The sequence below is a fragment of the Lagopus leucura genome, unplaced genomic scaffold, assembly GCF_019238085.1.
Source record: "Lagopus leucura isolate 7727_CA_CO unplaced genomic scaffold, USGS_WTPT01 Super-Scaffold_100051, whole genome shotgun sequence".
Taxonomy (NCBI): domain Eukaryota; kingdom Metazoa; phylum Chordata; class Aves; order Galliformes; family Phasianidae; genus Lagopus; species Lagopus leucura.
Window position 1 is genome coordinate 344887 of NW_024962297.1, and position 25048 is coordinate 369934.

General features: G+C 54.3%; 1 protein-coding gene across 2 annotated transcripts; it reads right to left on the reverse strand.

The window, feature by feature from the left end:
• Positions 1-2858: 2858 nt before the first annotated feature.
• On the reverse strand, positions 2859-21653 carry SDC3 (syndecan 3). Of its 2 annotated transcripts, none has more exons than XM_042885570.1 (5): positions 21558-21653; positions 6802-6919; positions 5788-6383; positions 4060-4330; positions 2859-3778 (listed from the first exon to the last, which is right to left on the reverse strand). In XM_042885570.1, the coding sequence occupies exons 1-5, from the start codon at positions 21618-21620 to the stop codon at positions 3612-3614; spliced, it is 1215 nt and encodes a 404-aa protein (XP_042741504.1). In that variant the 5' UTR covers positions 21621-21653; the 3' UTR covers positions 2859-3611. The 2 variants fall into 2 exon arrangements, with proteins under 2 accessions (XP_042741504.1, XP_042741503.1); XM_042885569.1 differs by lacking the exon at positions 21558-21653 and adding an exon at positions 20995-21091.
• Positions 21654-25048: the final 3395 nt, after the last annotated feature.

The following is a 25048-nucleotide window of genomic DNA, read 5'->3' on the forward strand; positions in this document are numbered from 1 at the left end:
TAATAATAAAATTTTATTTAATTAAAAAAAAAAAAAAAAATTACTGGTAACTCCAGACTGAGACTTCTCTATAGGGACGGAGTGTGGGTATGGCCGTGGAGCTGCAGGCACAGTACGTGGGGGGAAGCAGAGCCACGTGGGTTTGGGGGTCTCATCGTGGGTTTTGGGCTCTGTTTCAGCTCCGGCCATGGAAAGGGGCAGGAGGCAGCAGGGCTCCTTGCCTCAGCCTTGGGGAAGCTGGGGAGGCAGGACCAGCTCCTTGCTCCCATAGCCGTGGTGAAGGAAGGAGCCCCCAGCAGCCCTTCCCTGTCAGGCGCAGTTTGCATTGAAGCTGTGTACGCGTGCATGCGTTGCACACACACGTATATACATATATACATATATATTAATTACATACACATATATATACATACATACACACATGCCACAGACATCCCCACCGCCTTGAGTGAAAATTTCAGTTGTGAATTGTCAGCGTCGCTCTGGGAGCTGGCAGAGCCCCATGGAAAGCTCCAAACCCAGATGTGGTTGTAACTACAAAGAGGAAAGGAACACAAGAATCCATCAGTTTGCTCGGTGATGGGTTTGCTCCCATTATAGCCTCTGTGCTGGTGGCTCTTGGTAGAGGTCGGATAACTCTTGGGAGCAGGAGCCAAGGTTTGCATGGAGTGAAGAGGGGGGATTTTGCCACCCAATGGGCAAAATGGGGAGGGAATGGGAAATTTGTGTCAAGTCCTGCTGCTTATTCTTGAAAGGTCTGAAATGAGAGATTTCAGAGGAAAGGGGTGACCCAATCCCTGCCATGAAAAACCCAGCCTGGCTGAGTCTTGGCACTGGCTGATGCCAACTGTGTCCCGTTGCTCTCCTAAAATACAGAGGCATGCACAGCAAAGGCTCTTCCATCAAAGACATGGGGAAGCAGAAGGAAAAGCCTTTCTACACCAACAGGGCTGCTTGCATCCTCAGAGCACCGTCGGTTTTTGTCCTTTCCCATGACACTGAACTGATGGCGTCTGCATTTCTTTGGAGCTGAACCTTCCTCATGGTCAGCTCCATCCCACCCAGACTCATCTCCACCCCCAGAGCAGCCCTCCTTATGACCACATCTCTGCAGTTTCTGAGCAACCATGTAGGAGAAGAGGATAACGAACGAAGCCTAGTCAATTCTAATTATGCATTTAATTGGCTTCACCTTCCTTTTGGCCTGTGATCTCCTGCTTTTAATGGCTGTATGAGGAAGATCTGCCCAGCTCCTCTCCCTGCTGCCAGCCTTCCTCACTTCTGGAACTGTCACGGATTTAAGTGCCAGGATTACAACTTAACACCAGCTGAGCGAACCGAGGTTAAGCTTGAATGAATAAAAAATTGTATTATAGAAGTTCAGACTATTAGAGGGGAAAAAAATGGAATGAAGAAGATTAGGGAAGCAGCTAAGAAAAGCAGCATTTAAAAGATTAAGCTGGAAGGGTTGACTTTTTTTCCCTTAATGTAAGCTCAAAAGATTAAGTCCACGTTATTCCAAAAGACAGTGATTTTGGGCGGCCTGGATGCCTGCCATACCCAACTCGTGCTACCATGGAGGTTCCATTTCTGCCGTGCACCAACAGCCGGGGGCCTTTGGGAGCAGAAACACAAAGCCATTAAGCAGCTCTTTGAGCAGCTTGGAAGCGGCCCTTGGGGCCAACACCAGCCTTCCTCAGCCACGTGGTCACCTTCAGAGCATCCTCATCCTCATGATGACAGAATTCAGAATGGCTGTGTATATGCAGACACGTACCCCAGCACCTTCAGCATCCCATTCAACGCAGCCAGCAGAACACAGAGAACAAAAACAACGACTGTTTTGAGGCTGACATCTCTAAAATTGGGATTGTTAGAGCTGGGCTGTGCTCCTTACAGTGAAATAAAACCATCAGTGAGCTCAGGGACTGAATGCTGATGTGCAAACCTCAGCTCTTCACAACCACCAGGCCCAGCTCAGCTGCTGTATGCAGTGCAATGACGATTAACAGGGGTTTTATTTCACATTACATGTATATTTATCAAACTGTATATGTATGTGGGTGTGTGTATATGTATATATATGTATATATATATTCACACATGCATTCAGACTCTCAAATTCCCAACACAAAAAGGAGCTCTGCTGTCTTGCAGCCTCCAGCAGGGTGATAAATCCCTGTATGCACTCACGTCCTGGAGGGGACAAAATGTTACTGTGCCCATGCAGGTCAATTCGTGGTGCAACAAAGTTGGACAAAGTGATATTTGTGTTGTTCTCCTGTTTAAACTGCTCTAAGAGCAAAGCCAACATCTCCACAGGACACTGCTGAGATCACAGCCACTGTTAAAACAAAGATCCTCAGCTGCACGGCAAGCAGTGCTTCAGCTAATTAAAAGCCAACTAATTGAAATATCTAATTGACTTTTCTGTGCAGGGAGCTCACTCCAAGATCCGGCCCTTCACGAAGGCACGGTTGGGCTCTGCATGTTGGGGACAGACAGAAGGGAGAGCATTGCGTGGTTGACAACAGCTCCTGGGCTCTTTGCTTGTAGGCTGCCCTGAGCTGATCCCCACGGGAATTAAAATTCAACAAAAGGAATAGAAATGCTCAGCACTGGGGCTCACCAAAGCCATGCAGATGATCTACTCTGCTCCAAGACGCCCTCAAACAGCTCTGTGTTCCTGTCATTGGGTCCCCCTGCTTGACTCCTGTCATTTAGTGCCTCTGTTTCTCCTTTCTTCCCTTGCTGAGCTCCAGGACACCACCCCAGCCAAACAAGTTTGCATTCCCACCCCATTCCAGCTCCCCACGAAGGGCCATTCCACACCATTTGAAAACCAGTGCTGCCAGAGGGGCTGCGCAAGCTGAGCTTTATTGGTCACAGTGAAAACCCAGCGAAAGCACAGGCCCTGCTCCACACCACGCCAACACCACATGGGTTCTAGGGACATCGGGTCCCTGGCTGTGCACAGCAATGCAGCAAAGGGTGCTGGTGGCCAGAGTGGATCCACATGAGGAACCCAAACACGGCTTGTTGGTGCTCCATGAATTCTCCAGATGGGAAGGCCGTGGTTTTGTTTGGTTTTGTTCCCTCATTCCAAGAGCAAATCCCAGGGCACAAGGTATTCCAGCCCCTTGTGCTTTTTCAAGGTTCAAAGCATATCTGAGAGTTACATCCTCTTTTCAAACAGAAGCTAGGAGCAAAAAGGAATTCCCGCAAAGTAACCAGCTCCATTAAAAAAATAAAAACGAGGAAAAAAAAAAAAAAAAGAAAGAGAAAAAAAAAACCCCCTTTTTTTCCAAAAGGAAAAAAAAAAAAAAAAAAAAAAAAGATAAATCCAAACCCTAGGGCTGGTACAAGGTGTCCGGATCCCAGAGTCCACCAGGAGGTGGGAAAAGCCCCGTGAGCTCCATCCGCCATCCGCAACATGGCATCTCCTCGTGCCAAAGGTACGGTTTCTCCTTTTGTGTTTTTTTGTTTGTTTTTTTTTGCTTTTTAAATTCACAGTCTGATCCAAAAGAGAAGAAAGATAAAGAGACGGGATGGAGGAGAGGAGGGAGAGTTTGGAGCAGGAGCAGGGAGGTGAGGCATGCCAGGCTCTTGTCCTACGCGTAGAACTCCTCCTGCTTGTCCGGCTTCTGGTAGGTCACGTTGGCTTGTTTGGGTTCCTCCAATGTATAGCTGCCCTCGTCCTTCTTCTTCATCCGGTAGATGAGCAGCATGACAAGGAAGGCAGCAAAGAGGGCTCCCACCACACCACCGACGATCACAGCTGGAACAGAAAGCAGCAGAGCTGTCAGGAGGGGAATTGGGCTGGGTTCCGCTTGTTTCTTTGCTTTATGAGCTGAATTCATGCTTAAAACTGAACGTGAGGGTGGTGGCCTCGTGCAATTTGTGTGATTCAAGGAGCTGCAACAGTGTGCTGGTTACTGTGAAGGATAGACAGGACCCATCTATTGGGACGGGTGAGGTTGTGTGCCCCAGCACCACCCCAGCACCTTGCTGAAGGCCAAGCCCTCCATCCTCCCACCAACCCATGTGCTCCTCTCTCACCTATCAACACTTCCTTCCTCTCCAGGATGTTCTTCTGGGGGAGCTGAGCAGCTGAGCTGCCCGACTCTATCGTGTTGTCAATGAGCCCCGGCTCTGCATTCTTGCCCAGCCCTGGTGCTGCTGGTGGTGTCACCACTGCCACCACCTCATTGCTCAGCTCAGGACGAGTTGTTTCCTCCTCCTCCTGGATCTCGAAGTCCCCGCTGGGGCCATTACTGGTTGGGACTTCCAGGTCACTGTCGAGGACCGTCGTCAACTCCCCTGGCTCCACCTGGAGGAAAGGACAAGGTGGAGCAGGGAACAAGGACTTACAGGTGGTTCGTGTCTCCAGCAGCACCTGTGTGGCTGGAGGAAGGGCATGTGATACCATGGTGGGGAACATGAGGGTTAAAGTTGGAGTGTCCCTTCCCTGTGTCACCAAAGTGGATGGCTGTATTGCAGAGAGCAGTACAATCCCACATCGTGACTGTCACCTAAAAGCTAAGGTCTCTTTAGCCAAGCAGGACCATTCTGGCCAGTCCCCATCCAGGTGCCCTTGAAACACACAAGCTCCCACCTCTGGCCTCATATGGAGATCTAAGGAGGGTCCCATCACCCTGCTGTCCTCCAGCCCAATCCTCATCTATACATTGCCTCCTGCACATCCCTACACTCACAGCATCCTTGGGGACAAGTCCATCCTGACCTGCCTTCTCACCCTGCTGCATGCTGAGCTGATCCCACAGAGCATCCCTAAGCAAAGCTCCCCCAGAACATCTCCTCTGTGGGACAAATGGCTCCCTCAGTCCATTACAAATGGGGATGAGCAATAAGCAGTTTGGGGATGAAACCAGGGCGGATGAGATGGAAACCTCTCCATGTCACAGAGCCCCTGGCACAGAGCACGGCTCACTGCTTCCACAAGCACGTGGATTTGTGACAGAGATTAATTGAAGGTCAGCAGGAGCCCGGAGCGCTACTCACATATATATATACCCGGAAAAGAGGGACTAGTTTAGACAAATCACTCCACCTTTCAGTCAAAGCGGTTTTCAAAAGGCCCCTTAGGGGCTCTGAATGAGAGATGGAGCAGTGGATTAAATCCCCCACCCTAGAAGCCCGATGGGCTGCAAGTGCTCAAGTGGGAACTGCAGAGTGGCTGGGTCTGCCAGTTCCAGGCTGTGAGCCGGGCTGCAGGACAGTGAGCTCAGCAACTGAACCCAGGGGAAAGCCCATTTCTGCCCACAAACTGCCCTCCTATTGCTTGGGGAAGAAGCTCTGGGGCATTTGCATTATCAACCCCATCCCTGTGCTCTAGGTAGTGAAGGTGCTGGATAGTGAAGGTTCAGGCTGGATATTAGGAAGAATTTCTTCTCTGAAAGAGTGATGATGCGTTGGAACAGGTTATCCAGAGAAGCGGTGGAGTCACAACTCCTGGAGATGCTGAAGAAATGTGGAGATGTGGCACTGAGGGACATGGTTAGTAGGCATGGTGGGGATGGGTTGAGGTTGGACTTGGTGATCTAAGAGAGATTTTCCAACCATAATGATTCTGTGATTCTGTGCCCCCACCCTTCCATCTCCCCTCTCCATCCCACAAAACATTCTGCTCTCTGCAGAGCTGGGAAGAGCCCAACCTGAATGGCTGGCTCAGGATTCAGCCACTCTAAAAGCTCCTCATTGCCATCTCCTGGCTTCACCCATAGTCCGTGAGCCCTTCAGCAGGTGAGAAGGGCTCCTGCCTCCTACCTGGGGGGCTTCTGTGGGTGGCAGCGTGGTGGGACTGGAAGGCAAGGCAGTGCTTTTTTCCATGGGTTCTGCAGTCCTGGAGGTGGTTGGCTTTGGCAGGGATCTCGGCTTGGCCGTGCTTGAGGGGACAAGCCGTGATGTGGTCACCTCTGTCGGCACACTGGTTTCGGGGATGGAGGTGGTGGGCGTCTCCAGGGTAGTGGCCTGGGTGGTGGCTGCCTTGGTGACAAAGGGAGGCAGGAACCTCTGGGTTGTGGTGGGCTTGGCGTTGGCCACGGTGGTGCTGATGGTGGTGGTGGTTGTGGTGGTGGTGGCAGCCGTGGTGGTGGTGGCTGTGGTGCTGGGAGAGTCACTGGCAGTGGGACTGGTGGTGGTCGTTTTCCAGCTGGGGATCACTGGTGTTTCTGTTATCTTGGGGATATACAAGACGCTGGTTGTTTGCTCAGGGGACGTGTCCTCTGTGGGGAACAGCTCAAAGGGAGTTGCCATGGGCTGCACCAAGGTGACGGGCAGCATGGCCACCGTGGTGGGCAGAGGGATGGATGTGTCCGTGGTGAGGCTGACTGCTGTCTCCAACCCCGACTCCTGCTCAAAATCTGGAAGAGTGAGAGAAGAGCAGAGGATGAAGTGGGCATTTTCCAGGACTGGCTGGCCATGTGGCCTCACACCCGAAAATCAGAAAGCACAGAGCAGTCGTGGGTTCAGCAGAAGACAAGGGATGAAGATTTTGAGGTATTAGCCAAAGCCCCTCTCTCAGGTCAACCTTTAAAACACCAGTACAGGCTGTTAGAAAAGGGCTTATCCTGCCTGGTAGGGCCAGGGACCAAAGTGGGAAGTGGAAGCACTTGAGCCCAGACTTGGTACTGTTCCCTTTGCTTTTGGCTGTGAGGGAACAGCAGGGCTGCTGGGGAGATGGGCACAGAGCAATCCACTCCCCCCGTCCCACAGCTTCAGTCCCACCAAACCCCACCCCATGACCCCATGCCTTCCCCTGGGAGCCCTGCAGCTACTCACAGCCTGAGCCGGAGCCTGAGTAGATGTCATCCAGTTCCTCATCCCCGAAGGGATCATCATCCCCGGAGCCCTCCAGGTCCACTGGCCTCTCATAGTTCTCATTGCGCCAGCGCTGAGCCTGCAGCCAAGCAAGGAGCTGCGTTAACCAACTGCAATGGGCACCGCAGGATGGGGTTAAATGGATGGGATGAGGAGAGCAACCAAGAGAGCACCAAGGGAGGGGACTGCAGGCAGTGCTCTCCGGTCAAGCTGCTCCAAACCGCTTCCCCCCCCCCCCCAAATAATTCCCTGTGGCAAATCTTTCAGGCAAGGTGACATTCTGTGGAAAGTGCACATTGACTCTGATAACATTTCCTGAGGAAAGAGCTCTCTGGAAAAGGGAAAAAACTGAACTAATTGTTTTTGGAAAGTGTTAGAAAAAATCTTATTTTAGTTCTCCAGCTATTGTTTGCTTTTGGACGATTTTCACGTGATTTCTGGCATTAATGCACGCTATCAGCTGCCACAACCCGCGAAGTGACAGTACGACACGACGTCAAACTTCAGATGTTCCGCTGCTCCATGGCGCTGCTAAAACTTGAAGGGCCCTCGCTCATAGCGCTCTTAAGCATCTTGTTTGCAGATCAAAGTGTCTCTTGTTTGTGTTGCAAGGAAACAGTTTGACACTTCATTACAACCCAAACCAGGAGGCTTTGATCTGTAAGATAGCATCAGATGTTTCAAGATGTAAGAAGCCAGGTTGGTGCTCGCACTTAAAGCGAAGGGGTGGAAGGGCCCCCTTTGCTATTATGGGATTGTACCTCTCGGTAACAGCTTTGGGTTTCTTTGTTTCTATTCCAGATTGAAATAGAAATTGAGTTTTGAAATGTAAAAGTGGTTCAGTGCGGGACAAGCCTGCTGGTCAGGCTCCTGCTGCCTCCTCACCCCTCATTTCCCTCCTTGGAAATCAAGGTATACCCAGTTGGTGATAGCAAGATGAGCTCAAGAGATTTTATATTCATTGCGCTGATCTGTACAGCCTCGAGCTCCAGCTTCCGTGAGGAGAGGGTAAAAAAACAGAAAAGAATGATAAACAAAGGATGAGTGCAAATGACATTGCTAAATGAATGATGTCTCAATTGCAAGGTCTGACAGCTGGGAGAAGAAACATTTGGAGCTGCTTTTATTTGCCTTCTGAATCCTGTGCTTGTTGGGTATGGCATGGCCAGACTTTAAAGCCTTCCAAAGAAGACAGGGATGCCCAGAAACTTGCATCTGTCTTCTGTTAAAAGCCTGCTAGGAGACTAAGGCTGTCACTTAATCCTAGACCTTAGCAACTTTTTATGCTAATAGTACTGAGGCTCACCAGGAAACCAGGAGCCCATAACACAGGCGCACCCCAGCCCACCCCTTGGCCCTGCTGGGTAACCTGTTGAGCTCCCCAGAGGTCGTATTCTCTCTGCTTGACCTGCACAGCCTCTCTGTAATGGGAGCCACATGGCCTGGCTCTGCCGAGTTCATTTCTCTCTTAAATTGGAACCAGATGAGGCAGCTCCAGCCATCAGTTCCCAGTGCTTGGATGGGGAAATGAAAAATCAGGAGGACAGGCCCAGCATGTGCCCATCCACCCATCCATCCATCCCACCGTCCATCCACCCACCCATCCATCCATCCCACCATCCGTTCATCCCATCATCCATCCATCCATCCATCCATCCATCCATCCATCCATCCATCCACCCATCCATCCACCCATCCACCCATCCATCCCATGGATGGAGTCTTGGCTGAGCCAGTGTGTGCCATGGATGCATTTTGCCCAAAAGATGTTGGAGCACTGCAGAGATCTGAATGGGAACATGTAGTGTGTGCCTGCCCCATTGCAAAGAACAAAATTCAGCTGAGCAAGGGAGTAGATTTAATCAAAGCAACTTGGGCAGTTCTCAGTGCGGTTTGCAAACAGGGCTTGGTCCTGGTGGCCCCATGGTGATGAATCACTGGGAAAGTCCCAGAGATGATGGAGATTGGTGCACAAGGGCATCAATACCAAGCTACACAAAGAGCACCACAGCCGATTCCATCACTCAGTGGGGCTGAGCCCAGTTAGACTCAGCAGTGATGGGGACTAATTACTCCTTTGCCTCAGGATGAGCTGCATCTGTGCCATGCCGGGGCACATGTCTTCCTGCTCCCAGTGGCAAAGGCAATGGCCAATTTACTTCCAGCTGCCTGAAACTCCCATGGACACATGATGACACCGACCTATTGTCCCCTTGATGCCTCCACACTTGGCTTGGCAGGACTGGCTGGGAACCATAGCCAAGGGGCTGCAGCAGCAGAAATCACAGCCAAGTTCTGCACTAAGAGCCTTGGAAAGTGAGAGAGAGCTCAGGCCCTTTGGCCCAGCCCCATCAGAACTGAGACGGAGATTAGAGAGGCTTCAGTCCCTCTGTGCTGTCCATGTGCATCTATCTCCCAGCACAGCAGGTGCCCCATCCTTCCCTCTCCTCCCCCTTTTATCAAGATAGGTGACATCATTTTACAAAGAAAAAAAATGTACTGATTGGGAGGAGGGTCCCACTGAGATGCCCAGCACAGCAGCATGGGTTGTTTGCTGGGAAACCAAGGAACTAACGCGACCTGCCACAGCCCTGCACATCTCTGGACACGTCCTGCTGCCAAACGTCTGCCTTGCACACTGGGAGGAAGGGTGCCTTATAAATCCATCCTCAGCATCAGGGAGAGGCTGGCAAACCTCCCTAGGATGCTCTCAGGTCCTTCTCTGGTAGCCATCGGCATGGCAACGGTTGCCATGGAAACCGCCTCCTCCATGGCGACGCAGCATCCACTGAGTGTGCAGGCAATGGGAGATTTCCTTGGGCACACCCACCCCTAACAGCTCCGAAATTCCTTTCCCAATGAGGTCACAGGGAAAGGACATGGGGTCCCCCGATGGGAAACAGAATTCTGTGTGCCCCACTGGGACCCCACAGCCGGGGCATCCAGGGAGCATGCCAAAGCCAGCAGCATTGGAAAGCTCAAATGGACACAACCCTGCATGCAGGTCAGCAATCTGTCCGTGGCTGAATGCCATTACCTCAACACGTTAAACTGAGAACAGACCACAGGAACAGTGTTGATCATTTCTATGATATTTTCCAGGGGATATTTTCAGTCTATCAGTCCTTGAGAGCACCTTTCTGGTGTTTTCTATATAAAACCTTAATAACTCATTCCAGCACATGATTTAGTGATACTATAAACAGTTGAAATAATATTAACTTGCACATAAAGTTGGAACGAAAACATTGTTTCTGAACCTTAAAGACTCCACAATTCTTTTCCCACTATGAAACTGCTGCATTTCCACGCTTTGATCCAAGGCTGAGTTAAAAATAAATGTGTCAGCAAGCTGCTCCTGACAGCAGGACTGATGGCAGCGACCATGCAGGCTGCTTGAGCTGGAGGTGTCCATAGCAAAGCCAAGTAGGATGGCCAAAAGGCAGTGCTGGATTCTGGGGGTGCAGGATGCTGGTGGGAAACGCTCTTCCTGCACATGGGAAGGCTGCATCCTCACCGCCTCAATCCCAGACCAGTCACAGCTCTTAGAGTCATAGAATCATTCAGGTTGGAGAAGACCTCTAACTTCATCTGTCCACCTATCACCAATATCACCAATATTGCCCACTACACCAAGTCCCCAGGTACTGCATCCACACGTTTCTTAGCACATCTGTCTGCATTCTCCTCCTCCTCGGGATCGCCTGCTTCCAGTATCATCTTTTATTCCCATGCTTCAGTGGATTAGTGCCAGATCTTACCCCACAACATAATAAAATATCCCCGAGCCAGAGCTGGCATGAAAAATAGCAAACCTCCCGACATCAATTGTTGCTAACACCTCCTCTCCCAGCACGCTCTGCTTTCTCCCTCCAGGGAGATGGTGGGGAAAAGACACAACAAACCCCCAAACACAGTACCACCTCCTGCTGCATGCAGAACACCCAATGAAGAGGCACAAATGAGCCCGGTGAATGGGACTGCATCAGGCAGATAAGAATGCTCCATAGGGATGGGGTCAATGCAAGTGCCAACACCTCCATCAATAGGGTCACCCTAAATGCCAACCACATGGCAGACAGGATCACCCCAAGTGCCAACCACCCAATGGATGGGGTCACCTCAGACACCAGCCATTCTGTGGATGGGTGGTTCTGTACCTCAGAGACAACCCAGCAGCTTAAACAAACCATGCAGGACTTCCCCACCCAGCCCAGAATTGATTTAATTTGCTCAGCTCCGTAATCCTATTGCAGCTTAATGTGCAAAACCGTCTTGAGCTTTTCTCACCTTCCACAAAGGAGCACTTCAGAGCTCGCTCTCCCAGCTGAGATTCAACCTTCCAAAGAGCTGGAAAATAGGACTTTATCTCTTTTCCCCCACTTCTTTGGTTGGAAAGAACCTTTATGATTATCCAGTTCCAATCCCTGCTATAGGCTGCTCCCCACCCCTCCCAGACCAGGCTGCCCAGGGCCCCATCCAGTCTGGCCTTGGGCATATCTGCAGGGATGGGGCACCACACCTTGTTTAGCCGACCTGAATATTGGGTTGGGTGCTCCCAGGGGCATGCACTGATTCACTGCTGCGATTTGGGAGATGTTGCAGTGGGGATGCAGTTGGGTGGGAGGGTTAACTCCTGAAAAGCAAATACATGCATGCGTGCATTCATATATGCTGGAGCACCTGAATTTGAGAAAGAGAAAAAAAGGCATTTCTTCTCCCTAGTCCACACTGGGACTTAGGTGATATTTGCCTACCCTGAGCTCCATCTGCTGCAACTATTTGTTTGCAAATGCAATCAATCTGCTTCCAATAGCACCATTCAGCCGTGCTCCCCACTCTATCATGGTTTTCGGCAACACAATGTGCAATAAAAAGTAATAGAAACGCAATTAAAGGGAAAGCAAAAGACATTCCCCTGCATGGAGCAGCTCAAGCATTTAGCAAAACTTTGCAGAAGTGAAGCGTGGAGCAGTGGGGACCACCCGAAATGCAGCCCCCAGGACCCCACTGTCTGCACACACCAAGAGAGCTCAGGTTTCCAGATGAAAGGAAAGCTCCCAAACCCATCCGAGCGTGGAGCCTTGATCCCAGCGCTGCCATCTCTGATTACTTTGCCCAGGAAGCACCTCCAGCCCCGCAGGGCTCATTTTACTGAGAAAATAAATGGGTGGGAGGGGTCAGGCCTTATACAAGAGCAAAGCTTCTGCCAATGGACAAAACCAACCAAAGCTCTGGCTGAGCCACCACCAGGAATGGGGGATTTTCAGCATTTTGGCACGCAATGGGAAACGTTTCAAGTTACCCATCCATGTGCATCTGACCTGGGCTGTAGGCGCGTGCGTGCACACATGCACACACCAAGGGGTTATGTTGCTGGAAAGCACTGTTCAAATATTTATACAGTCTAAGCCTCATTGTTTCCTGCCCCCAGATGAAGTTCTTTTAATGAAATGTAACTAAACAAACCGTTTCCATTCTGCCTTTCCAACAATAATTATGGTTGATACGCTAAACAGGATGGCAGCTTTTCAATGCTGTGCTGGAGAGATGGAGCACAGCATCCTCAAGGCAACATTTCCTAGCACAGCCCCAGCCCTGAACCTCTGGGAGAGGCTTTACGTGTTGGCTCTGCACCATCAGAGCAGTTCACCCAGCTGGGATGTTCATGAGGCTGAGATGGCGTTGCTTACGGATATTCCTGGGGAGCAGTGCAGTCTCCATTATCCATCTCCACCATCCATGGTCACAGCAGCACCCAAGCATCACTCAGTTCCTGGGAGATACCTCTGAGAAGAGGCATGGCCTTCCCCAACTCACTGATCTCCAGACAGAAAGGGAAAGGAAACTGAGGCAAACCTCCAGCCAACTGGGAGCACACCCTCATTGCACACAGCCTGTGCTCGTGGGACAAAAAGTCACAAACTGGGTGTGTTGGTGCAACAGAGCCCAAAATGGGAGGAAAAAAGCACCAAGAAAACCAAGCAACCAACCTACAGACAGGCCTTCAGCTCATGCTGTAGGGGTTCCTTGTGGGTGGGGTGCTCAGACCCCATGGGTTTGCACCACACACCTGTAGATCTTGAATCCCTTTGGTGCTGCTCTCATCCTCCCTGGGGCTTCTTGGAAAGCAAACGTGGGAGCACCCCGTGCTCACAGCCACGGGCAGTTCAGCGAGGGACAGAGTGGGATTAAGGCTGGAGCAGGGGATTACCCGCAGCTCCTGGCAGATTGTGCGTGCCATGGGGGAGGGCACAAAGCCCCAGCCCTGTGCATTTGGTGGGTTTTATGGTGTAATAAATGGGGGATTTACCTGGGAAGGCTTTGCTGAAATTATACCAAAGGCACGCATGTGAGCAATGGACATCCCCAGGCATCAGGCTGTGCACCCCAAAGCACAGCCCAGCACCCATGCAGGATCACAGCACACAGTCCAGGCTTTGTGGTTCTCCCAGCTCCCCTTTCTGCTTGCTTCCATAAAAATGCACAAGGACACATACTTGTAGATAAAGGCGCTATTTTTGGCACCTTACATCATTAACCTCTGGGATTTGTTGCAGCTCATGGCATCCCCAGGGACGCGTTGCAGGAGGGTGCAGAAAACACAGGGATGGGGGAAGCACACTTGCAGAATTAAAGCGAGGTTGTGGTTGGACTTGGTACAGTTTGGCTCAACACCAGGGAATGAACGAGTTCCCTTCCTCCCATACATGCTGGGTTTGCAGCGTGATGGGGATGCTACAGAAAATGTTTGGATGCTCAAAGGATGCTCGTTGTGCCCACTGCCAGAGCAGGGGTGTCCACAGGGCTCACAGTGGGGATGGAGCAGAGAGGTGGTATGGATGATTTCCTAACAAATTCCCTGGAAATTAGTGCAATCAGAGCAATCAACCCAAGGTTGGACCAGGATCAGCTGCGTGCTGACCCTATCTGGCCCTCAGCATCTCCAGCCTCCTGCATCCCTCCTATCCCAGCACATCCCAATGTTCCTGGCCAGCCCATTGCTCTGACATGAATTTTTCCAGTTGTAGGAGCAGGGACTCCATGGCCAGACTTTACCTGGAGAGGAAAAAAATGCTGTGATCCCCTTCCCAGACTGCTCTCCCCACTCCCAAAAAATGATGTCTTTCGATGCTGGCATCCATCATCATCCATTAGTCCAGCCTTGTCCTCATTAGGGCAATGGTGACAAGGCAGCCCCTGGGTGACCTGCCTGGTGTCACACAGGAGTCCCCCAGAACCTGATGCCAAGACTCCAAACCACTCATTTCACACCCAGACCACACCACCTCCCTCTCCCCCTCCTGCCTGTGCCTTTATCTCCCTTAAGCCGATTGCTGATGCAGCTCAGGCTCGAGCCTCCCCACAGTGAACCTCCGGTGCCTGCTGGCCCCCAGGTGATGTGGGTGTTGCTGGCAGTCCCAGCCTGGTGGCATTACAGGGATTTACAGCCTGAAACACACCAATGTGCCACCCCAGAGTGGTCCCGAGCCCGGAGCATCCATCTAGGGCTCCCCATTGGGAGAGGCCCCCATTCTCCATCTCATTCCCAGATGCAGCACACAGGTCTGAGCTGAAGCTTCATTAAACACGGGTGAGAGATGCCCAGAGGATGTTCTCTCTCTCTGTTCCCATCAGCACCAATGTGCCCAACCCAAGTAGTGGCACCCGTCCTGCCACGCCATCCCTGCCGTCCCTGTCTCCAGCGTGGGATGTGGTGAGGCAGGCAGCAGATGGCTCAGGAGCCTAATCCTGCCCAGCATGGACAAGGAGAGGTCCAGACCTCATCTCCCAGAGGGGAAAACCACAGGGGGCAGGGAGATCCCAAGCAGAGGAATGGCACCGAGACACAAGCCAGCAGGAGCCCTAATCTGGTGAGGAAGAAGGGCATGGAGTGAATCCTCTCCCTGGGCAACAACGCAAGATAAAAAAGCCACGGGGAAGTTTCCTGAGGGTGTATGTCTCCTTATGGGGGATTTGGGGTGATGCACAATGCACTGCCACGTGCTGCGCTGCGCTGGTCCTAACGCGGAGATGCGGGCGGAGAGCATCCGCGTGGCCGACATCCCATAACCCCACCGCGGGGCCGGGAGCGAGCCGAGGGCCCCGAGGCCAGCTCAGAGCAGAGGGGTGGGGGCAGGCAGCCAGCAGCCCACCCGTCCCCGTGCTGCGGTGTTCCACCGCCTCACACCCTCTTCCTTTTCCCAGGACGGAGCGCGGAGCACAATGAGCGATTGTTCGCTGGCGCCGCCGGGGAGACCGAAATGACCTCAGCACTGCCGGCAGGAGGAGAATTTGGGTGGAAACGCGCACAGGGGACGGGGAAACACAGCCCTGGGGCTGCGCGGTGCGGCGTTCTGCCCTGAGTTCTACCCCGAGAGGGGCTGCAATGCTTGTGGGGTCGGCGCACGCTGTGTGGAAACCACAGCAGAACTGAAACCACGAACGGCCACAATGAGAGGTTGTGGGATTTAAAATATAGACGTGTATATTATGCTTTTTTGCTTCTTTTTTTTTTTTTTTTTTAATTTTTTTTTTTTAATGTCATTTCATTTTCTGGGCATGGCTGCAAACAGGAAAGCAATTGGAAAGTGATCAGGAGGTGGTGGGAGGAAGGAGATGGGCTGGCCTGGTGGTGATAAAGTCCTCCAGCATGGGGTGACAGAGCCAGGGCTGGTGTGCAGGGTGCTCTGCTCTGAGCCCCAATCCTTTCACAGCCACAGACCCCAAAAGCAAAGTGGGAACTGCCATTAATGTGGATTTCCATGGGCATGTGGTGACGAGGAGAAAATCTTTGTCCACCCCAATGTCGGTGGCTTTTAAAGTCATTCCTGAGGTTCCTGAGGGAGAGCAGCGCTGTCACAACCACCCCACGCCTCATCCCAGAGCTGTCGCAGCTCAGTAGGAGCCCTGCTGCCCCTCTCGTGCTGAGCCACATCTAATGAACCTCCTAATAATGACTAATCAGGACTCCATCAAAGCCCGCCATGTGCAGCTTTGCCACTGAGAGATTAACACAGAATCCCCCACCCAGACTGCAGCTCCCCCAAACACTGCTGGACAACGAGAAGGGCCCTTTTCCCAACAGCCCTTCTTACAGCGTTTAATTAGGAATAATTCATCCAGGGCAGCGCTTTGCTGACTGCTGTCCCGAGCTGCAGACCACGGCATTCAAAAGCTGCACACGCATAGGAAGGAGCTGCTGCCCTCCTTCCTCTGAGTTGTCATGGAAATGATGATGGATGGGGAGGAAGATGCTGCACTTGCCAAAACCAAACCTGCTCACAGCCCCTTCTGCAGGTTTCCAAGGGACCCCGGACCACTCAGGATGGATGGGGATGACCCTGTGTTGGTTTAAAGGGGCCCCACAGGATGGGGAAGCAACATTTCCAGGGACGGGGATGCAGAGGTGCCTCAGTCTGCCCCGACATGCTGTCACTAGGAGGAAGGAAACCCCGCAGGAGAAAAGCACTGACGCTGATGCCCGGTGCAGGCAGGGATGCTCAGCACACCTGGGGCAGCGAGGCGAGATGCCCAGCCCCATAAATTACCCAACTGACATATGTAGGACAACGCCTGCAATGCCAGCGTGCCCACAACCTACTTTTGGAATTTACATCCATGAAGCCACGTGTAGGGGTGGTGCTCAGCTCCCGTGCCCATGGGCAGCTCCCCTTCCTGGCACATCCCGCATTACTCATAGGGAGCGACTCAGAGCTCCATCAGCTCGGTTACAGTCCCTGAAAGCAGGCAAGAAACAAACAGCAGATGCAAGAGGAGGCATCCCTCATCTGATGCCTCTTTTCTCCATCCGAAGCAGTTTCTGTAGTGCCCAACTGCTGAGAACACAGCAGGATGACACAAGAGGAAAGAGAAGCATGCTCTCTGGCTTTCCTCTGTCATGGCCAGAGAAGGGAGGGGGAGGGGGGAGAAAGAGAAATCTATTTTTTCTGCAAGAGGGTGGTCGGGACATTGCCAAAAGGGCCAGCATCCCCCAGGGGATGAGCATCCCAACGTGGGGTTGGGTACCAGCATCCTTGCAGGATGATAGGCACAGCATCTCCATAAGGTGATGGGGATCCCAACCCCACGTAGGGATGCCATACCCATGAGAGCTGGACACAGCACCCCCGGTGCAGGCTGCTGCTGAGTCACAGCCCCCCGTGCTCACTCCAACCAACACCCCAGCATCCCCCACACCTGCAGCCCCTCACAGCCCAGGAGCTGTCAGGGCAGGAGGGAAATGGAGGCAGAGCAATGCCAGGAGTGGGTGAGCACAATGCCAGGACACTGAGATGCTGAGGGAGCAGCCCCAGAGCTTCACCCACCCCTCGCACTGCCCTAGGGAGGAGACGTTTCTGCCCAGTGAGCTGGGCCTAGATGTCAGCCTGCTCTGCAGGACAGGAGGCTGCAGCCCCAGCAGAGGATGAGAAATGCTTGGAGAAGAGCTGAGCTGTACGCTGGAATTACACAGAAACCCTGTGTTTGGGCTTTTTTTGATTCCCCTCTAATTGCTCCTGCTATTTTAACTGAGACAGACATTTCCTTGGTGATTTTCGAGGGCTATAAATGTTTTATGCCCCTGGCACGGCTGATGGGTTCCCCTCAGCTCCTTCCTCTATGGCACTGAGTGCCTTCACCTCCCTCCTCCTCCTCCTGGAAATCAAAGCACCCCTGGGGGTGCTCCACACCAGGACTTGGGGAGCACCCACCTCTGCACGAGCATCTCTGGGGCGTGAGGGTGGCAGCTTTAAGGGCAACAGCGCAGGGATATTCGGGATTCCTTCTGCAGGGTCCTGTATGTGGCCTTAAAAGCCTGAGACGGATGCTTGGAGAGCAGGAATAAAAGTGTTTAGCCCTGAATTGAAGGTAAAGAAGGGGGGAGGGACTGACTGAATTGCCCCAATTACAGCTCCAAACTTAATGATTCTACAGTACTCAGCACTCAAGCCATTGCCCCACTGATGGCTGCACGGGGAATGGTCCCCAACCAGAGCAGTGCTGGGACAACGCAGTGCCATGGGGACACCCCAATGGCTGGCCTGCTTGCACCTCTGCAGCCCCACTCCACAGCCTAATTGAGGCCTGCTGGGCTGCTAACTATCCAAACCTGCTGTCTGCTGATAAATGGGAGAAACAGCTCCTTTTCGTGCCAGAATAAAACAAAGCAAGCAATTACATGGGCTGGGCTGAGAGCAGAGGCAGCCGGGTGGCACAGTGCAAGTCTCAGCATCTCCAGCACACGTGGTCCTCAGTGGGATGCTGATGTCCTGTGACCTTTGGCAGTGAAGTGGGGCTAATTAGAGCCTAATTAGCACTCATGGATACAAATGGAGGGGGTTCTTCATGCCACAGCCCCTTGACAGCCATACTAGGGATGAGGAGGAATATCTCCCCCACTACCCCAACCAGAAGAGGGAGAGGAGGAGGAAGCAGCAACACCAGTGGCAGCTGTGGGGCCACTGCACGACACACAGGCATTCCCCAAAGCCCCAAAGGGCTCCGAGTGGGCAGGGAAGAAAGTGCCCCATCATCAACCCAGTGCCAACACACCCTCCAAAGCCACCCGACCCAGCTCAGGTCCCTCTGCTGTACGGCCCAGCTTGCTGCAACTCCAAAAAAGGGAACCCCGCTCTCTGCCAGACCCAGCTGAAAGCACAGCCAGAGCTGCACAGAATCACCCCATTTCATCAACAAATACCTGGCAGCTCTGCCTTTTTCCATTGGGACGGGGCCAGGGCTTCAGAGCGGGCCGAGCGCCGTCCTCCCTCCCCCCAAACTGTCACCTCTGGTGTCACCGCAGCCCCGTCCTCTCACCATTCCTTTGGCAAACGCACAGGCAGCACGAGAGGGAGAAGGAAAATTAAAGGCTGCGTGGTGCGACCTGCCAAAAAGCCTCCAAAATGAAGGGAGAAAAAAGAAAGTCATAAATTTCTCAACTTAAAAAAAAACAACATCACAGATTTTATGTAGAAGTCCATATTTGACCACAACTCCCACTCTCTTTTCCCCCAAAATCGCAGCTCTTGGGTGTATTCCTGGTGTTTCCAAGGGATGCTCGTGTCGGCAAACAGCGTGCAGGGGCAGCACGTCCCTCTCAGCACTTTGCAGTAGTTATTCCACCCGACCAATGCGGCTCATGGAACAGCTCTGCCTCCCCCCTCCTCTTCCTCCTCCAGAAAACAGCATTTTTTGGCTCATAAACTCTCTCGCCAGCAAGTTCCGCTCAGCACTGCCCCAACCCTGGGAGGCAAAACTGCACTGGGGCCACACGCCCCGAGCATCCTTCTGCAAACGGAGCATTTCCCCCCATTTCTCAGCAGTGCAACCTTCGCTTCTCCAGGAAAGAAGCAGCAGCCCTGAGATCTCCACTGTTATTTTTATCTGAAAACGAGCACTTTGAGCAGCAGCCAAGCTGTGGGGAGGGAGGGAGGGAGATGTTTCACATTGTGGGGATGTAAACACGGCCCAACTTCCCAGCTCAGGGCTCACATCGTGATGCTAAACGTGGGCAGGGAGGCACTGGGTGGCATTGCCATGGGGTAACACTGCTCACCCCAACTGATGCTGTCCTGCTCCACGCGTTCCCCAAAAGCGCATCCCTGTGCCCCCCCCCACTCAGACCCATTTCTTCCCAAATCCAAACCCAAACTCCGTGCTCAGAGAGGTGACCCCCTGCTGCTGCCCTTTCTGCCCTTTGCCCGGCACAGCCCCAACCCCTCAGATCCCATCCCACCCCACAAAAGGCTTTTGCCCCTCTCAGCTTTGCACAAGGAGCTCGGCATAAATGTCACATTAATTAACTGAGGGAGATCTCTGCACGGCCACAAAAAGCCCTCTGTTCCGCCCCGCTCCCTGCCTCCCACCTCTGCTTTCCCTGCAGATGCCAACATGCAGAAGCCGTTCAAATCCCCTCCTCCCCCCCCAAGAGTCAAGCTGAGACCTCACACGCTCACTGCGTGCCACGCCATTCAGATCTCTGCAGACCTCAAAAAGGGAAAATCCCACAACACCGGGCTGGCAGCCCCAGCACAGAGCCACCCCACACCCCGCGGTTGGGACCCCATCACTGACCCAGGGTGGAAGCTCGTCCCCTTCCCTGCCCTCCTTCCATCTTCCATCTTCCCTTCTCCCCGGCTCCCAGAACCACTTTTGGATTCTCAGGTGCCTGTTATGGGGTTGAGCTCATTCCCCGCTCCGTAAGCCCAGCAAAGGGTTCCAGATCTCAGCCTCAGCCCAAAGCAATGCTGTAAGGAGGGGGTGGGCAGGGGTGGCCCAGGAGTTCTCAGCGCTGCCTTCCTCAGCCCCAGTCACATCAGCGGGGGGATCCAACATTGGTGCAGTGTCACCACGTCCCCATGCATGAGGCGGTGGGGGGTCCCCAATCCTTATCGCACCCCTCTGAAACCGTCACACACAGGGCTGTTTCCAGGCATTGCCCTCACCCTGCAGCCTCCAAGAAGAGGAGAAAAGCGGAGACTTTGTCCAACACAACTGAACAACATAGTGGTGGCAAAGAGCAGCAGAGCGAGACCTCGCGCCCCTCCTGGTCCCCAGTGAACCCCCAATGAACCCCACAGCCCATCATCCCAATCCTCACATTCACTTCCCCTCAGCCCTCCTGTCTCTGCTCCTCAGCAAACGGCTGCGTTGCCATCCACCAACTAAAGATCCCCAGATGGAGAAGAAAGAGAAATGAAGGGCTTCAAGTGGTCCCAACAAGGAGGGATGGAGCGAGCTGCCGGCTGGTCCCCATCCGCCCCAAACGAATGGCAAAAATGCAACATTCAGCTGAATAAAGGCTGCTGGCTGCATCACCCACAGCGTGCACAGGGCTGGGCTGCTCGCACATCGCACACCTCAGGGTGCTTTCAGTGAGAGCTCAGCAGCCCCCTCAGAAACAGGCACTTTGTATCTGCTGCTCTGGAGAGATGCAGCCACCACTGTGAGAGCCACGCGGAGCATCTGCACCCCCGGAGCATCTCTGTGCTCAGAGCACTCCTGGAGCATCACCAAGGCTGGAGCATCACCAAAGCATCTCCAAACCCGGAGCATTCCCGGAGCATCCCTGGAGCATCTCCAAACCCATCTGGAGCATCCCTGATCCTGGAGCATCACCAAAGCATCTCCAACCCTGGAGCTTCCCAAACCCACCAAAGCATCCGAACCTTGGAGCATCCCCAGCAGTTGGGCTGCAGGAAGGGAGGTACCAGAAAAGAGAAACCCCATAGGAGTGAGGCAAGCTCGGCGCTATTAAATCCAGCAGGTTGCACACTGGCGGGCAGCCAGAAATGGGGACTTTTTCCTCTAAAAGGGGAAGGGGACGGGAAGGGGAAGGGAAGAGAAAGGAAGGGACGGGAAGGGAAAGGGAAGGGAGTGGAAGGGAGTGGAAGGGAAGGGGAAGGGGCTTCCCACGCCGATGCTCCGCTAAGCCGAGCACAGTGAGAGCCGCGTGAGGAAGCCACCGCACGCAGCACCGCCCCAGGACCCGCTCCATCCCGTGCCGGACCCGACGCCCAAATCTTCCCCTGCCAAAAGCGCCCCCGGGGCGGCCAACACCCCAACCCCGCCGGCTTCTCCCGAAGGCGTTTCCCCGTGACCTTCAAACGCCATTCCCCGCAGCCTCGACCCCCCCTCCCCCGGAGGCCCCCAACCGCCGCTCGCTGCCGACCGCCACCCACCCCCGGCTCCACACCCCGCCGTGGCCCCGCACTCACCAGCGCTGCGCGGGCGCTGAGCAGCAGCAGCAACACCGCGAGGCCCCGCAGCTCCGCGGGCATCTTCGTGCCGCAAGGACGGCTCAGCAGCTCGCGGGGGCGGGGAACGGCCTTTGTTGCCGCCGCCCTCCCCGTCCCCTCCCCGCACCGCCGCCCCGCTGGAAGCGCCCGGCCCCGCTTCCCCGCTCCGCCCGTGTGCGGAAACCGCCCCGCCCCGCTACGGCCCCGCACACCGCTGTGATGTGATCGGAGCTGGGGGGAGAAGGGGAGTGGAGGGGGGGTGTGGGGGAGGATAAGGGGGTGTCGGACTGGGGTTACCCCGGGGGTGGGAGGGAGAGTGAGGGGCGATGGGGAGGATGCGGGGCTACGGGGGAAGGAAGCCGGGGGTAGGGAGGGGAGGAGTGGGGAAGATCGGGGAAACTCGGGTAATCGGATGTAGGGGAGAATGGGAGGATCCAGGGGTAGATAGAAGGGAATAGACTTCAGGGAGGGACTTCGGAGCAGTTAGGAGGGTATCCAGGAGTAGATAGAGGGCTTGGAGGCTGATAGGGAAGGATGCAGGGGGAAATGGAGTGGTATCGGGGTTAGATGAAGGCGATGGGGCATTTAGAGGAGTGGCCAACAGTAGTTAGGGGGCATGGGAGTAGATAGAGAGGATATAGGGGAGTAGATTAGGGGAGTACCCAGGGGTAGTTAGAAGGGATATGGGAGAAATAGGGGGCATCCAGGAGTAGATGTGGAGGCATGGGGATGACCAGGTATACCCAGAAGTAGGCAGGGTACCCTGGGCTAGAAAGAGGGGTATGGGAATAGGTGGGGATACCCAGAGGTAGTTAGAGGGGCATGAGGGAAGATAGGGGGTAGTCAGGGGTAGTAGGGGATCATGCGGGCAAATGGGGAGGGTACAAAGGTAGATAGGGGTTACCTCAGCATAGATGAAGGCATGGAGACAGATAGAGAAGGATGAATGGGTAGATAGAGGAGCACCCAGGGGTAAACAGGGGGGCAAGGGGACAGGTGGGGGAACCTAGGGTGGACAGCAGGGCATGGAGAAGTACCCAGGAGTAAGCACATGGGGGGAACCCAGGGGTACAAAGGGGGGGCATGGAAAAGCCGGGGGGGTAGGGGGGGATAGGGGGGGAAAGATAGGGAGGGATCTGGAGCAGATTGCTGGGACCCAGGGGCAGATGGAGGGATCCAAGGGTAGAGAGAACAGCACGGGGCAGACAGGGGGCTGGGATAAGTGGGACAGAGGAAGCAGGGATGAATGGGGAGGGATAAATGAGAGGGACTCAGGGGTGGATGCAGTTATGCAGAGGTGATGGGGAGATCAGCAGATAGGGGGACACGCGGCAGGTGGAAGAGGAGTTCAGGGACAGATCCCGTGGCAGATGGAGGAAAACGAGGGGCAGATGGCGAGGGGACCTGGGGCAAATGAAGGAGGGGACGTGGGGCAGATGGCAGCGGGACCCACGGGCAGAGCTGGGGGGGGACGGGAGAGACGTGGGGAGAAGGGGAGAAGGTGGAGCGGGGAGGCAGCCAAAAAAGGGACATCACCGGGATTTAGAAGGGAAGTGAACCCAATTCGACTACAGCGCACGGCCCGTCCCTGAGCGGGGGCACCCAAAGGGGCGGAGGTGAAGCAGATCCCCTCAGCCCGCCCCCAGGGCTCCGCTGCAGCTTCTGTCCGCCTTAATTGTGCAATAATTAACGAGATGCAAATAATAATAAGGGATGCCTCGGTGCCAGCGGGGAGGAACCCTTTGCTGAGGCTGCACCGCCCCGCAGCGGTTCCCGGCGCTCCCTGCACTGTGCAGCGCGGTGGGGAAACCCGGGGGGAGCGGAGGGGTCACCGAGCCTGGAGGAGTCCCAGGGCCCAGAGTGGGGATGCGGCACTGAGGGACACGGGCAGCGGGCACGGCGGGGTGGGCTGCGGTTGGACTCGGGGATCTTAGAGGTCTTTCCCGTATTAATGGTTCCACGTGGTGGGAAACACAACGTGGCGAGCTTGTGGGTGATGAGCTGGGGTGGTGGGACACGGGTGATGAGGTGGGATGTTCTTCACATAGAGGGAGGCACTGGAACAGGCTGCCCAGGAGGCTGTGGATGCCCCATCCCTGCAGGCATTCAAGGCCAGGCTGGATGTGGCTCTGGGCAGCCTGGGCTGCTGTTGGTGACCTGCACACAGCAGGGGTTGCAACTGGATGAGCATCGTGGGCCTTTTCAACCCAGGCCATTCGATGATGATGAGCATGATGACGTGGGTGATGTGGTGGGACACTGTGGCCATGACAGGACGTGGGCGAGACGTGGCTGACCTCGCTGGTCACAACTTGACCTCGTGGGACAAAGCTGCTCTGATGGATGAGGCTGAGATGGTGGGTCACAGGTTGATGTGACGGGACGCAGCTGATGGGGTGAGATGTGGCTGTGGATCACAGCCAGCAGGATGGAGCAAGGCCCGCCCCATGTCAAAGCACCCTTCACCCCACGTCCCCTCCAGCAGTGACACAAGGCGGGGCTGCAGCACCCAGCTGTGCCCCAGCACTGCCCACAGCCAGCAGCCCGAGCAAAGGTCAGGACAAGGGGTTTGCAAAAAAACACGGCCACGGGGGTGGAGAACAGCCCCAGAGCTGTTCATCAGGGGCAACGGGCCCCAGCCGCTTGAGAAATGTGCAACCTTCATGCAGAGCAGCTGGTGATGAACCCCAGGTAAAGGTGAGAAACGATGCAGGTGAGGAGGAACCACCCCAATGCTGCCCACACTGCCCACTCTGCCACGGATCGGAGCGGAGTACCGAGCGCCTCCTGGGAACGAGGTCTGCGAGTCAGGGAAGTTTCCACAGAGATTTGAGCTCAGTGCTCAGCCGAGCCACCACAGCCCTGTGCCTCTCAGCCACCACCATGCGCTCAGTGCTCTGCTGCACCTCACCACCGACCTTTGCTCCTCATGCATCAAACACAAACTGCACAGGAACCCACGCTGCCGAAAGGCTGCGATGGAAGAAAAACAGTGGCTCAGGTTGGAAAAGACCTTGAAGACCATTGAGTCCAACCACAACCCAACCACACCGTCTGAACAGCCCTCCTCTCAACCACGTCCCTGAGCACCACATCCAAAGTTTCTGAACACTGAGGGATGGTGACTCAACCACCTGCCTTGAGAGCAAAATGAGAGCACAGAGCAGAGAGGCAGTGGGGAAAACTTCATCTGCCCCCTGTGCGAGAGCTGCAGCCACCAGGAGCCCGCAGCACACAGGCCGATCTTCATTCGCCCCACAGCTGCCCCACAGCAGGGTGCATGGATGCTCGGAGGCTCCAAGGGCCGTAAGCAGAATCTGAGGGGAAGAATTGCCAGGAGCAACAGCCCAGGATGGGGCAGGGAGCTCTGCCTCCTCCTCTGCTCCACCTTCTCAGGCCCTGCGCAGGGCAGGGGAGGCAGAAGGGAAGAGGCAGGAGGAGGGCAGGAGGCTGCAGAGGGAAGGAAGCAC